Source organism: Etheostoma cragini, chromosome 16 (assembly GCF_013103735.1).
Source record: "Etheostoma cragini isolate CJK2018 chromosome 16, CSU_Ecrag_1.0, whole genome shotgun sequence".
Taxonomy (NCBI): Eukaryota; Metazoa; Chordata; class Actinopteri; order Perciformes; family Percidae; genus Etheostoma; species Etheostoma cragini.
The window spans coordinates 16,294,556-16,309,910 of NC_048422.1; the positions used below are offsets into that span (position 1 = coordinate 16,294,556).

General features: G+C 40.1%; 1 protein-coding gene across 3 annotated transcripts; it reads left to right on the forward strand.

The window, feature by feature from the left end:
- Window positions 1-929: 929 nt before the first annotated feature.
- Window positions 930-12,594, forward strand: lhx3 (LIM homeobox 3). 3 transcript variants are annotated; one of them, XM_034896863.1, is made up of 6 exons: window positions 930-1,400; window positions 6,523-6,694; window positions 6,846-7,048; window positions 8,822-8,973; window positions 10,356-10,527; window positions 11,314-12,594. In XM_034896863.1, exons 1-6 carry the CDS (start codon window positions 1,331-1,333, stop codon window positions 11,745-11,747), a joined length of 1,203 nt encoding a protein of 400 aa, XP_034752754.1. In that variant the 5' UTR covers window positions 930-1,330; the 3' UTR covers window positions 11,748-12,594. The 3 variants fall into 3 exon arrangements, with proteins under 3 accessions (XP_034752754.1, XP_034752752.1, XP_034752753.1); XM_034896861.1 differs by lacking the exon at window positions 930-1,400 and adding an exon at window positions 3,807-4,017; XM_034896862.1 differs by lacking the exon at window positions 930-1,400 and adding an exon at window positions 3,807-4,017 and having other exon boundaries at window positions 6,849-7,048.
- Window positions 12,595-15,355: the final 2,761 nt, after the last annotated feature.

Genomic DNA, 15,355 nt, shown 5'->3' on the forward strand with positions numbered 1-15,355 from the left:
ACTACCCATGAAAACACCCAAAATGTGCTTCTCATCCATAAAAACAAACATACTCTAGATGTTGTTTTGTAAAATCTACACATCATGTGAATGTAGTGGAATTGCTGGATGGAGGGAGAGTGAGTGTAAAGAGGTACAATGAGAAGAAGAAAAAAGATGGTTGATTTCTTTCCAAGTTTGGGAGGCTAATTGCCCTGAGTGGACTAATGAACAGCATAGGTCTAATTGGCTTACACCACTTGTGGGCTGGCGTGCTGGGCGAGTAAAATTGAATCAAAGCTGTAGGACTACCCCAGAAGAGTTTTGTGGTGGTAATTGGCACAGTGTCAAAGGCATGAGGAATGGCACTGAGGCAAATAGCCGACCAGCTCTGCACAAGCGTCTAAATTGAAATCTTACAGGAATGCATAAATTAAGGACCCTTTTTTTTTTTTAATAAGAAATGTGCTACGCCTACTAATGTACTGCATTAATTGCTGTGCATTTTCTATTTATACTTATAACCATAATGTTTCGTACTTTTGGGTAATGTGTTTCAATCAAACGTACTGTATTTTAACACAGTGTTGAAAACTACGTGTCTAACCTGATCCCAGCAGTAAATATGAACACTTTCTGTTACTCCAGTAAAACATAACCGTACACCATAAGCTACCAGTATGTACGCTCTGTCCACTTATATCACTAATGCGATGCGACTTATTCGTAACCAAACAAAAGAGAGACGCGACGATGGAAACGCATGACAACAATGTCCCGAGTGGTACTCAATTGTGCACTTTAAAAGACAGACACGTGCACCACAACACTGATAAGGAGAGAGAGGGGAGGGCGGGCGTGTGTGTGTGTGTGTGTGTGTGTGTGTGTGTGTGTGTGTGCGCGCGCTTGTGTGCGTGTGAAGCAGCGTGGTTAGAGGAACTCCCCTTTTCAGCACCCTGGACAGAGGCAGAGCTGACCGCCGGTTACTTCAGTTGTTTAGTGAAGCCGCAGGCTGCCGGGCTCACAGACAGGTCAGCTGACAGTGCTCATGGTCAGTGGTATAGGACACTTTTCTACAGCCACTCAGCATCTCGAGCTTATCAACACGGAATCCAAGAACAACTTGATGAATATTCAAAGTTTCCGTCCTCGGTGGCTAACGAAAGGAGAAAGTTCGACTGGCGTCATTTTTAACATTTGTCAGAAATCAAGCTGCCATCGAACAGAGCTCGAGTCACTCTCGAGAGGATAAATCTCCAGGAAAGTGCGGTTTTCAATCCATCGGCCATACTCAGTAGCTCGTTAGTCACAGGCGTTTCGCCTACCCTTGGAAGATCGGAACATCTTAAAAATGTTGCTTGAACACCCGGGGTCAAGCTGTCAAAACACCGGAAACTTCTCCCGGTACAGTTCAGGCCAAGGTAAGAGCTCATTTTAACTAATTACACTGTGCCTGTGTTTAGGATTAGGGTTTGGGGTCAGATGCAGACAGTTCTGATGTTTAACTGACGCCCTAGGGTCAGTTAATGAGTTACAATTAGGCGTGAAATAAAGGATAACACAGCAAATGAGCCCAGCAGGACTGCTCTGGTTTTCTGACAAGCGTGAAATGGACCTTGAAAACCATTTTTACTTTTATAGTAAAAAGCAAAGGCCGTGACTTTAAAATGTCGTGTTTGGTGAATATGAGGGTTAAATGCGCCCTAAAACAGGATACATTGTAGACATTAAGAAGTGGAATAAAAATGCAAACGGTCGCAGGAACCCGTCTGTTATTCACCGACCCATGTTGATGTCTACAGACTCTTTAGAGGCGCTTCCTATGCGCTGCGTGTGAGAGACGTTATGAATTTGTAATGAGCCTTCATTGTTGGAGAATCACACGAACAGATGTTATGCGCGTGCTGTCATTTCACACCGCGGCATGCGGTTGTAACGGGAGCGGATACGGAGAGACCACCGGTCCCCCAGTGGGGACAGCCGCCTCTCTGCGGCCGCAGACAGACTGCCAGCAGGCGCAGAGCTGCTCCCTCCCGCAGTCCACCGACAATAAATGCTCAACAGGTGTCTTATTCCTGTCCTGACAGGTGGGACACCTGAGGTTGCCAGTGGAGGTGATGATGTAGTTGTAGTGGTCGGATTCAAATCTTCCTGATGAGAGCTAAATTATTAGTGGTAGCCTATAGCCTACAAATACTTAGTGGCACCCGAAGATGGGAAACGCATGCTTTTTTTTAGTGCGGCCTGTTTCTGGAATGAACGTTTGAGTCATTGCAAAGCTGCATTAATTGTTTCTAGGGCAACAAAAAACTAGCCCATTTTATTTTGAATAAACGTGGTGTGCGATTGTGTGAGAAATTAGGAAGAATGAAATTTGGAAATACCATTTTAATTCAGGTTACCCAAATTCATTTAAACTACGTTTATAAAATGTACGCAAAAAAATAAAATTGGAATTTACTTGATCATCTTGTGACTTTCTCTTGCTGACCGACCATAACTCTGAAAGTCATTTTATCGCTTTGTTGGCACATTACTGTCGGGCTCACCCCCTCAAAAATGAGCGATCAATATGACATAAACATTATTACAAAGCTGAAAAGTAAAAGGTGCACCCATGAACCCCGCACCTTTCTCCTAAACGTCTTTCATATACTTCTAAAATGCAAGCAAATAGGACATTGATTTTGAATTCATCAGCGGCACAGGGCTGTGGCACTACCCGTGATTTCCCCAGGCGCTCTTTTGTGCCAAAGATCAGTGTCAATAAAATTCATTGGGGTGTTGGCCCGATCAACATGTTATTGAACAGCCAATCTGTCCCCTAAATAAACACTTGTCTTTGAGCACTCAACGCACATGAGATGGAGATTGTGTGTGTGTGTGTGTGTGTGTGTGTGTGTGTGTGTGTAAGATATTTACTATCACTTATTTAATATCTGATCAGAATCAAAGCTTGATTCATATTAAATTTGTAAAAAAGCAACTGCTGCCCAATAATTATAATAACAATAATAAAGATAATAGCGACCAACAAAACAGTGATTTTTTTAAATCTTCATCCAAGTGTGAATATATTTGCAAATTTGAAAAGAAAGAGTGATTATTTGAGAATTCTTATTTCTCTGCAATTGCTATTTTTTATTTTTATTTTATAGTTAATGTTCTGCTAAAAAACGTATTGTAATAATTAAAAGGCAAGGGTCTAAACAAGACTGTGCTCCCTCAGGCCCAGGCTCTCCTTTCTGCAGGGCAGCACTGGAATCTGAATTAAAAATGGATTACCATGGCGAGTCCTCGCGCAAAAGGACTTCGGTCGATTAATACATCAGCACCATTATGGTGTCCAGTTCTGTGGATTTTTTTGTAGATCTGTAGATCTAGTTTGTTATCAGACTTTGTTGCAAAGGGTTTGACATAGACTATTAAAAAGTAGCATGTGCATGCATTTACAAAACTGTGATAGCATGATCACTCTCTTTTTCTTCCCCTCTATATGCATGATCAGTTCAGCCAAAAACATATATTATATCGTTAAATATAACGGTGACAATCCTTTAAGAAATTAACTCTCATAGGAATTTTTTCAGAGTTGGAAAAAAAGTGATTTTCTAGCCATATGTTTTTTCAATATCCTATTCATTCAGTCACTTGGAAAGTAATATAGGTTAGAATACTGTAACGCGTATCCGAGTAACGTTACCACCCAACAGTGAAACGCATGTGAATCTATCTCCCTGTCGCCCAGGAAACGGCGCAAGGTAATCCCGCACAGGCTTCAACACATGAAGCATACAAGCAAACTCCACTGCACAGTCGCGCGCTCGTTTTCGCCATTGGGGCTCCTGGTACACACATTTGACAACACTTGCCTGGTGTATGAGGGCGAATAGATCACAAAGGAGACAGATTTGCATTCATGTAGGCGTCAGTCATGAGCAATGGATGGACACGGTGAGCGCAAGTCTCTGAAAGAGGGACCCATCAACACGGAGATGCTCCTTGCTTTGCTTTCGCACAGTGAGGAGCTACGGAAAGGTAACCGGAAGCCTACATACAAGCAATGTATTCGTTTTTGCACTGCTGCGCACATTTGTGCGGACCTTCGCGTCTTTACATAAGCCATTAATTGTGGTTTTGATTGCAGTATGTTGATCTTGTTTCCACCATGTTGAAGACGAGTGTCCTATCATAAGTGGTATACGGATGATGGATGCTACAGCTACAGCTGTCCTGTCCCACGAATCAGTTTTACATGGTGCAACCAAGGACTTGTGCCATTTTCGTTGCTTTCAGATCTTTTTGACGGATCAGGTATTTCGCCCTTTGACCAAATTTAGGAATATTATATTTCACACATAGGCCTGGTGTTGAGTAAATAAAGCGTACTCGTAGTCAGCTCACGTTGTTTTCAGTGTGCTTTAGAAATAAACTGGATGTGAATTGTACTTAATGAAGAGTACAGTTTCTACCTCATGTTAAGGCGTAAACTAGGCTATAGATAAACAAATGTGTATGAAAATTTGTTAAATGTGTTTATTATTCACTGCAAACCGACGTCCACTCTGTATTAGCAGTACACGTGGAGTGATGCATCGAACCTCACCTGTTCCACAGTTGGAGATTGTGAATTTACGCAAGAGCTTGCCATTGGGATTTGCAGACATCTGTATTTTTAATATTTCAAGTGGGCTTCCAAAAGGCCAGCAATTTGCTCGGACACCTTATTGGTTTGCACCGTGAGTCTGTAGGCCGCAGCTTTCTAGTTTTACAGAGCGCATTGAATTAATGATGACCTGGATACACCTGTCCGTGACGTGGCTCCCAGCTCCAAACTTGTGCAGGGCTTCGCTGGTGACGCCAGGAGAAATGGTTCGTTAATGTTTCATGAATTGTCCAACAGAACAATAGGAATGCGATTCCTTCCACAGATGGAATATGAAGTGGTTGAACCTCTTTTAATTAGTAATAATATAGGCCAGATAACGTCTTATTTGGCATTTTAGATGTCCCTTTTTACTTACTGTTTTTTTTTTCTGTCACAGAAAGCTGCCATCTTAATCTGTCGTCGTTGCTTCGAGAGAACATTGTTAAATAAATACCTGACTGTAAGCCTGGCTGGCTGAAACTGACCTTGCATAAAAGTGACTGCTGCTTGTTAAAGATGATTACGCGTGACAAAATAATAACCAGCCATGAACAAGCTATTAATTAAGATGATGCTGCAGCTTTATTTGAGTCTTTTTTGTTTTTTTAAGAATCCCGCAAACTTTGGTCTGCACAACTGGATATTTATTTAAATTAAATTCTACTCAGGATCCTATCCTATCTATTGGCAGAATAAGTTTGCAAATGTATCTTTAAATCATGAATGTTCAAAAGGTAGCCTACTTTGGTTGTCTGTTTATCGCTACAGATTGCTGTGATGTCCATACTTATTTCTAATATTTCTATGACAGTTTTGACAAGTTCATCACTCTGAAATGTGAGTTATTTAATTAGATATTCATCAGTGAGATATATAAGGCCAAATACACAAGCGGTTTCGAGTCGTTTTACTTAGAGCCTCTTTCTAAGTCTGATTTCGAGCCGACGCAACAAGGGCTGCCTCCGAAATGTAAAATAGAAACAATCTAATTATGTATTATCTAGGTTAAATATATCAGGCATGTGGTGATTAAGTGATTGAGTTTGGATAATGGCCTTATGTGTTCTATCCTCGACCATATGGAACTAAAGCCGAATGTAAGCTAGAGAAGGAAATGGATTTCCAAATAGAAAAGGGAATAATGTCAGGTAATGGACATCATGGGCAGCATGTGGAAAGTCGCTGTTATAAACCGCCTGACATTCATACAGGACGGACTCGGGACACTCCCCTCTTATTTAATCATGCAGTTTTACATAATGATGGAAGACTCGCGATCTAATGAGCAATAGGCCCATGAACGCCTGCATACACCACTGCCATTTCTTTACTTGCTCTTTTTTGTTGTTTATTTGTGCGTTTGTACTGTGCCGTGTAATTACGTCTATCTGATATTTAGTCATATTAAATTTGGATGGTAGGCTACATTAATTCTGCGTTAAAACAAACAGAGTAAATAGCCTATGTGGCAAAGGTTGAAAAAGTTTTACAGCCTATTTAGGAAATACATGTTAATTTAATTAGCTATATACAGTATACGCAATTGTTTGAAAGGTTTTTTATAAAACCATAAAAACGACCAAATAGGCTAGTATCTAACATATAAAAATACAAACATAGAGAGGAAAAAAAAGGATTAATAAAGTGAATCATTGTCTCGAGCTGTACACGTCATTCACGCTGCTGATCTTTGTTTCAGCCATATGAGGTAGACAGTCTTGTATAAGTTAACGTGTGTAGCACATTAAATGATAAATACGTAGGCTATTACGTGCACATATTTAGCACAACAAGCAGATTCGGCTGTTATCCTGCGCGTGTGACAACGTTCCCTCCACGCCATTTCACAGACTGAATTGTCTCATACTGAAGTCATTCCATAATGTCTCCTGCAGAAATCCCAGTATGTGCAGGCTGCAGTCAACACATCGTGGACCGCTTCATCCTCAAAGTGCTGGATCGCCACTGGCACAGCAAGTGCCTGAAATGCAGCGACTGCCAGGCCCAACTGTCGGAGAAGTGCTTCAGCAGGGGGGACAGCGTCTACTGCAAAGAGGATTTCTTCAAGTGAGTAGCTTTCAAAAACGTACCAGAATGCCATTTAAAAGACACTTACATGTATTTAAATTTTCTGCAGCCTATATCTGTTACTTCCAATTGTAGAATTATGTTTAGAAAGTTATTATGTATTGATGGAAACCGTCTAATTTCCCAAAAGGAGATTCGGGACCAAGTGCGCAGCGTGTCAGCAGGGGATACCGCCCACACAGGTGGTGAGGAGAGCGCAGGACTTTGTCTACCACCTGCACTGTTTTGCTTGCATCGTGTGCAAGAGGCAACTGGCCACAGGCGACGAGTACTATCTGATGGAGGACAGCAGGCTGGTGTGTAAGGCCGATTACGAGACCGCCAAGCAGAGAGGTGAGCTGCTAAATGACCGGCTCTACATTTTATTTGCCTGAAAATCGCGTCATCTGCGGACCTAACTCTGAATGTTATATGGCGCGTTTGTCTGCAGAATTGTTTTTACAGTACCTGCTTTGAGTAGTGCGTTGACGCAACAATGAGGTCACCCATAAACTGTGACCCACCTGTGCTAATTGCGTCGTTGCCCCGCAACCCAATCGATAGCAAACTGCGTAAAGTGAAGGCCTCGAGGCTTCCACTTGCACTCTGCGCCTTGAAGGAATCAGCTTTCAATAACTCTTGTAATTGTATGTGCGAACTAAAGACAGAAGGAGAGAAGTGTGTGTGTGTGTGTGTGTGTGTGTGTGTGTGTGTGTGAGTGTGTGTGTGTGTGTGTGTGTGTTTTAGAGAGAAACGTAATTTCGAAACGAAATGTAATTGTTTAATTATTTTATAGTTGCAAAAAATGTTCAGCTATAAAAAAAATCAAAATGAGTTAAATGAAAAAGGCATTTAATATTTAGTATTTTCTGTAAATTTTATCTGCAGTAAATTCACTCTGTAGTTTCCTTCTTTTATTAAATTAAACAAATTGGCATTTTTACATTTTTAAGTTAAACCACTGAAAATTCATCAGAACAATACAGCTCAACAACAGTATTTTTATTTGCCTCAAAAGAACCCATATTCATATTTTTGTTTATAATAGCCTAATATAACATGTCAAACAAGTAATAAAAAGTTCAATCAAGCCATATTATTAAAAACATGTTATTACCAAAAACAAAGACCTACCTACTCATTTGAGTAATTGGATGTCCACTGACATGAAATAATAACAGTCTTTTATTAATAATATTAAAATTCTTGTGGGCTTTTAGACGTGATAATTGCTAGATGTAGTTTACCAGCCGAAACGTATTGCTTAAAAATACTTGATTTGCAGTAATTTAATCTACTTTAACATGTGTTGTCAGGAAATAGTTAATATCATTTCAGATATCCTCCCAACACCTTTTATAAGCACAAACATATTTTCATAATAGATCCTGATTATATCAACCAAGGCCACATTAACTTCCCAGCAGGCTCTGTTCCTGATAGGGCAGACTGGGCAGGCATGGTCAAGTTTTATCTCCCCATCTGTTTGTTTGAATTTACTGCCCGGCACCAAGTGTTGATTTATGCAGCGAGTTAACGCAAGTTTTCACTAAAAACACACAAGTTTATTTTACTAATGAGAGGGCGCAATTACTTGGTCAGCATCCATTTGGATGATGGTTTTGTATTTTGCTGTGCTGGCCAACAGATGTGCAGGCAAGATGCAATTATGCACAGGATGCCAGGTTTGGCTTTATAGACAGAGGAGAATTTATCTATGTATGACCAATTATTAAGTTGTATGTTATACAAACTTGTTTTATGCTATCCGTTACTGTGAATATGTGGTTCTATCAGAGGCTTTCATGTTACTAACCCAAAATACATCCACATAAAGGAAGTGGATGAAAGTTATATTTTATTATCCTAATTTCTTTTGCATTATAATGTTAGAGACAGAAATGAATTTAAAAACTGCATAAGTGTTATAGCAGTTGGAATTATTGGACTATTTTTGTTAACTCTCTTAGTTGTCTTTTATTTTCTTGTTAATTTAATTGTTTCAAAATTAAACTATTTTTCTTGAGACGTCAGACCTAGAACCTTTTCTTTAAAAATTGATAGTTTTGATACAGAATAACTATCAACCATTTGGCTTACATTGTGTGTTGTCTATTCCTTTTTCAGAAGCAGACTCGACTGCAAAAAGGCCACGAACAACCATTACCGCTAAACAGCTGGAAACGCTGAAGAATGCTTACAATAACTCTCCCAAACCTGCCCGACATGTCCGGGAGCAGCTATCGTCAGAGACAGGCCTGGATATGCGGGTTGTGCAGGTAAAGTATATTATTATTCATTAAGAGCTATTCCATTAGTTTTCTGGCTTCATTATCAAGGGACAATCGTGGCTGAACTGGCACAAGCCTACTGTGTGTGTGTGTGTGTGTGTTGGGTAGGGGGGATTTACGGCTAGATGGAGTAAAATGAAGTCCACATGAAAGTCAGCATGGTTTAAGTGCAAGCTCGTTAACAATGCTAAGAGGGCCCCTTGCATATTGTCTGCCGCTGAGGAGCCTCACGCCGGTTGCTAGGTGGTGGTCATATATATTGTTTTATTTGCAAGGACAAAAGTAGGGACGGAAGCCACTAAAATGCTCCTCATTATTCAGTGAAAGGGAAGGGGTGAAGAGGGTTCACTTAGGGCGGAATACCATTAAGGTGAATGTAAAACCTGCGTTTTGTGCCTTTCACTGTAATTAATTAAATTTGTGCGTAAGATAAAGATTAATACGAAATTTTGTATCAGAAATCATAGACATTTGCAAGCGGTGAGGTTAAAGACTATTGAAGTTCATGACTATGTTGCGTTGGTGTTTTCTAAAGCTAAAGTTTATAGATCAGATCAAGGGTGGATAAAGAAAACTTAAACTTGAATAATTTATTGCTAACCTGTCTGCTCCCGGGGTGAGGACAACTTGTAGCTGTCGTGAAGTTAATTAAATGCGTGATAAATCTGGTGTGGGGGACACTGGTCCCAGGATTACTGTTCACTGTCACTGTTTCACTCTTCCACTTGGACTGGCCCAAAAAGTCCTTGAAAATGTATTTTGTCTTTCAAGGTTTTAAAGCATAATATGCACATCATTGAAAGAGCATGACTTTGGATGTAGATGACTTTGACTTGTGTATGGGGGCATGATGACTAAAAACATTGAGGGTTATTTGTATACTGTAGTTATGATCCTCCAGAATCAGAAGACTTTGTATATATGTCAATTGTGTCAGAAAGCATTTTGTTGAATTTTGTTGTTTCAAAGGTGTATTTGTCTGTAGTTTACAAAATAAAGATCAAGTTAAAACAACACCAAAGATTCTTTTTTAACTTAAAATTATGTTTCAGTGGTTCATCAACTTGTAACAGGGTGAACAGCACTTCTGCATCTGCTTTGCAGCTCTCTACCGGCTGTAACCGCACTATGCAAGTTTGCCAGATAGGGTAGAGGATCTGTCGTTGGAATGGGACGATTCCACTTCCAACCTGTAGGGGGAACAAAGAGGAAACGTGTTTTGGTGTTGTTTTAAGGAGACCAAAATATGTTTTTCGTATTTAAATCTTATACTCCAGCCTAATGCATCTTGTGCTAAACAGTTAAAACGTATTTCCAATAAATCACCAAAGTCATTGTCAAATAAAAAATGTGCCCTTTTCCCCCTTCAGGTTTGGTTTCAGAACAGGCGAGCTAAAGAGAAAAGGCTGAAGAAAGACGCCGGTCGGCAGAGGTGGGGGCAGTACTTCCGCAACATGAAGAGGTCTCGCGGAAGCTCCAAATCGGACAAGGACAGCATCCAGGAGGAGGGCTTGGACAGTGACGCAGAGGTGTCCTTTACAGGTACAGAGTCAACCACACAAAATAGTGTAGGCATTTTTCACAGGGGAAATTTTGACTGGTCATAGGAAAAGCCCAGGTTTGATTCTAGCATTGCCATTACAATACCAGGACCCTTTTATATACATATATACATATTCATATGCTTTTTCTACAGGGACATGTTAAAATGACTGCCAGTATTGCCCTGCTTTATATAGGCATGTCCTCGCCAGGAGTTTTACCCCCTAATGCTAAACATGTCTACTATTGTTCCAGATAATTCATTGTTAATTAGCTAAATGACTGATAATCTTGAAGAGAAATTGTTTGTACTTTGAAATGTTTGCCATTTCCTTGTGTTTGTGGTTCTAGAAGCTTGGTGACTTAGTGACTTCTCATAGAGTTACCCATGGATATATAGCTGGCTAAATACTGTAGCTGGCAAGCCAACTGCTTACACACTAGCCAGCAGGGAACATGTTAGCGCTATGCCATCACAAAAGCTCACCAAACTTAATTCTATTGTTCCTGTACTATACCGTTTACCTCACCCTGGCATTTTGTTCATGAATTTGTACATTATTTATTTTATTTTAAAAAGTTATTAAGGAGGGGATAAAGCTATCCAAGCCAGCAAAACAACATGTTAGCTCAGTCACTAAAGGGACAATTAGTTTGGATGAAAGAAAACAAGATGGTGAAGACATATGTACAAGAAATTCATGTTTCATTGTGGACTCTTTCAGTTTTAGTAAATGCAATCAGAATAACAAATTTCACATTTGTCTTCTTGTCCTTGTTGGGCAGATGAACCACCAATGTCCGAGCTTGGTCTCACTAATGGCATCTACAGCAGTCTGAGTGAGTCCTCCCCAGCCATTGGGGGCCGCCAGGGGGGCAATAACCACAGCTCCTTCCCCCTAGAGCATGGCGTCCTCCCCTCTCAAGACCAGTTTCACGACATCCGCTCCAACAGCCCCTACGGCCTTCCTCAGTCGCCGGGGTCGCTTCAGGCGCTGCCCAGACACCAGCCTCTCATCTCTAGCTTAGTCTACCCTGAGTCCGGCCTTTCTATCATGACCCAGGGCAGCGGGCCTGGGATCAACCCTGCTGTGAGGGTCTCCATGGGGGCCGCCAACGGCCCCAGCTCGGACCTATCGACTGGCAGCAGCGGAGGATACCCTGACTTTCCTGCCAGTCCTGCCTCCTGGTTAGACGAAGTGGACCACGGGCAGTTTTGATTGGCCAACGACTAGAAATTTGACTTTTTTTCTTTGGGTTTCTGTGTCTTCTTTTGGATTTTAGGAATTGGACAATAGTCACGCCGCACAGTGATTGTGCAAAGGACTAGACTGACCTTGGATCTCTTAAACAGCTGATTAACAGGTCCACTCAATATCTGGGATCGGGATGGAAGGAAAGAAGGAAGGAAAGAAGGAAGGAGAAAGATTGTCCTTCTTTTACAGCACTTGGCCCCTCAGTAGTTAAACTGTATGTAAAGCAAGACATCTGTCAAAATATTCAGTTTTCAGATACCACTATAAGCTTTCTCAAAACAATGAAACTAACTCGATTATTCGGATTTGCACCAACTTCCCCTCTTTATTCTCATCTCTTTGTTTTCTACACTGTGTTCACGTGCAGAATTCAACTCAACGTTCTGAGTCTTTAAATGTCTGGTTGATGCCAAATGTCTATATATATATATATATACTGTATATATAATGGTTGTCATTGTGGAGACTTTATTTTTATACAAACCCCTTCCTGGTCACGAATAGGAACCCAGATAAGAGGACTTTGTACATTCTTAAACAGGGATATAGGCAAAATGTAGATGTTGTCTTAAATGGTACCTAGGGGTCCGATTACTTCTATGCATTTGTGTGTTCTCAGATGTATCTTGTTCAATTTGTTCTACTGAATACAACCCCAAGGAAGAACTTGCTGTAGCACTCGGGGTTTGATGTATATGTTTGTTTATGTGGAAAATGTTTTATGTCTTATTTATTCCCTCTGGTAATGATGACAATGATGATGATTCCTCATTAAATGACAGGACTTTAATAAATTTGTCACCTAAATCAACTAAAGAGTTCCATCTTTTTTGGCTGGACTGCAACATTGTGCATCATACGAGACAAAATAATGTAATGAGTGGTCTTGAAAATAATTGTGGACAGTGGTTCAAAAACTATGATACATTTCAAAGTAATTTGTACAATTAGAAAATGTCTTGTCAAAGCCATGAATCAAGAGCCAGTCAGAATCATCCTTGACATATATCTTAATCTTACATGCAGCATCTATCCTCCTTTGCATTAATCTTGCAAATCTATAGCATTTTACGGTGCTGGTAGTGAAACCGGAGCAAGCCCACAGTTTGGCCTGTGTCTGCAAATTGAGTATCTGGCTAACTACCAACACTGTATCAGGGGTTCAACAGCTCTTTAGTGGAGAAATTTGATGCAGACAGAGAGTCAACTCATCAATTCAGAGATTACTGGGTCTTGTTTGCCCAAATGCCTCCATGGGAAAGGAATCTCCAATCCATTAGCTGAGAAGGGATCAAGTGCCCCTTGTGAATTTCCTCATTTGTTTAGTTATTCAAAGTCAGTTGCAATTAAGTAGATTAAATAGTATAAGTGTAGGTGTGCATGCGTGTGTGTGTGTGTGTGTGTGTGTGTGTGTGTGTGTGTGTTATATCAAAGGCTTGCATGATTGTAAGAGATAATCAATTGATATATTGTAACATTTATTTCTTTTATCTATTTGTTCCTAAGAAGACTAACTAAAGACTCATATTGACATATTTCAATTTCAACTGAAACCTCTTAAATATGTAGACCAAATTAATTTTTTATTTTTTTGGACAACCAGAAGTGACTAGTAATTAAGACTTTCTACTCAAGTTCTATACATAAGTACTCTTTTAAAGAGGCCTGCTTGTGCTTTACAATAAGTATTTATGTTGTATGCTATATAAGCATAGTTCATTTCTGGGGGAAATGTACTTTTGTTGTACTCACTACATTTATCTGATAGCTATAGTTACAAAGTACTTTGCAGATTAAGATTTTACATAATGCTGCAAATTCCCGCAACATTAAGCATCACCTATTAACACATTTGCATCATGATACTTTTTACTTTTGATACTTTATTGGGAGTATATTTGCTGATGGTACTTTTGCTCAAGTAAGATATTTGAGACAAAGCTGTCAAAGTAAATACTGGTTTGTGCTTATTGTTTTACTGTACGCATAAATGTCCAAATGCATGACTTTTTCTGCAGATCTGTAAAGTATGAGATGCATGAAGGTGATAGCCAGCTGTCCTCAAACTCTTTGTTTTGGAGTGCAACCTTCAACTTCCTCCGCCATTAATGGCTGCCTGCTCTGCATCTCAGGTTCCCAAAACAAGAAAAGGAACACCAGACAGGATATCCAGCTGAATCCTTCCTGCTGAGTGGCAGGTATCTTTGTTGCCTCACAAAAGCGACAGGTGTGTAACTTGAGCCAAAGAGACTTTGGTGAAGACAGTAAGGGGGTGAGAGCGAAGTGTCAAAGGCTGTGTTAATCTCCTAGATACTTGCATTGGTCAGTTACTAAACTGTTTGTATTTTGAGTTGTTGCAGACTCATCAAACAGGAAGTACTTGGATCAAATGTCCAAGCTGTGTTTCTCTTTAGCTCAATTAAGTTTACCAGTCAAGCAACAGGCCACCTATACTGAAGCGACATGCACTTGCGCATCTTTGAATTTGTTGACTGCATGGCATTTATAAAAACCACAGCGGACCAACTCTGTCACACAGCAGGTGTGAGATTTTGGTGACCACAGGTTGAACTCTTGAGGCAAATACCTGGGATTATCCCACCCACTCTTTCAGATTGAGTTGGAAATCCACTTTTTTCTGAGTAAAGAGTTAAATTAAATTGGGTATGCAATTTGTCAGATGGGTTGTATGAGACTGGCAGAAGGTGAGAAAAGGAGTTTTGGGTGGGTTTTAGTGTCAACAAAGGGAGCTTCACAATAATTAAGTAAATGGTGGGAAAACGATGTGAGAAAAAAACTCTCCTTCCTGGTGATGAAGTGTAAAGCTGCTGGAGATGAGGAAGCTGAGAAGTATCTAATACTGTGGCATGTACAAAGATAATTGAAAGCTAGTAAACAGTATGTGTAGAGAATAAAAACTTTGAGAAAATAATGTTAACAAAAATTGTGGGCGTAGGACGGATTATCGTTCTAAATTGAAAGCCATTTGAAAGTCAAATATTTTCTTTCTTGGAAGAGCATAATAGCTTTGAGATACTGAGCATTAACTTTTTCACATCCCCGAATTTGCATACCATTAGTACTCTTTCAGAAGACTTTAGCAACGCCTCTGATGAAAAGAACATTTTGATTGGTTCTGAATGGTACAAGTTTGTGATGGGATTAGTAATAAATATCTACCATGCAATTTTAGAGACAGACCTTTTAATTAAAGCAATTTAATTCCTAAATGCTAAAAAATATGTGGATAGCTAAATACATTTTATAAGTATATCATTCTAAAGACCAGGCCTCAATATTTAAGGACACAATCTATAAACTACAAGGGGTAAATCCGGATTTATAAATTCATATCCCAATGACTGTTAAGGTTTCCTATTTCTTAGCAGCTACCCTTAAACTGTTGCTTTTGACTGTCCTTTCTGTAAAGGACTTTTAGCCTGGCAGCACGCCTGTTTGTCACCTGTTCATCACATGCATGCACAAACACACACACACACACACACACACACACACACACACACACACACACACGCCCCTAGCCCCATGTCAGATGGTGGTGAGTAAATCAG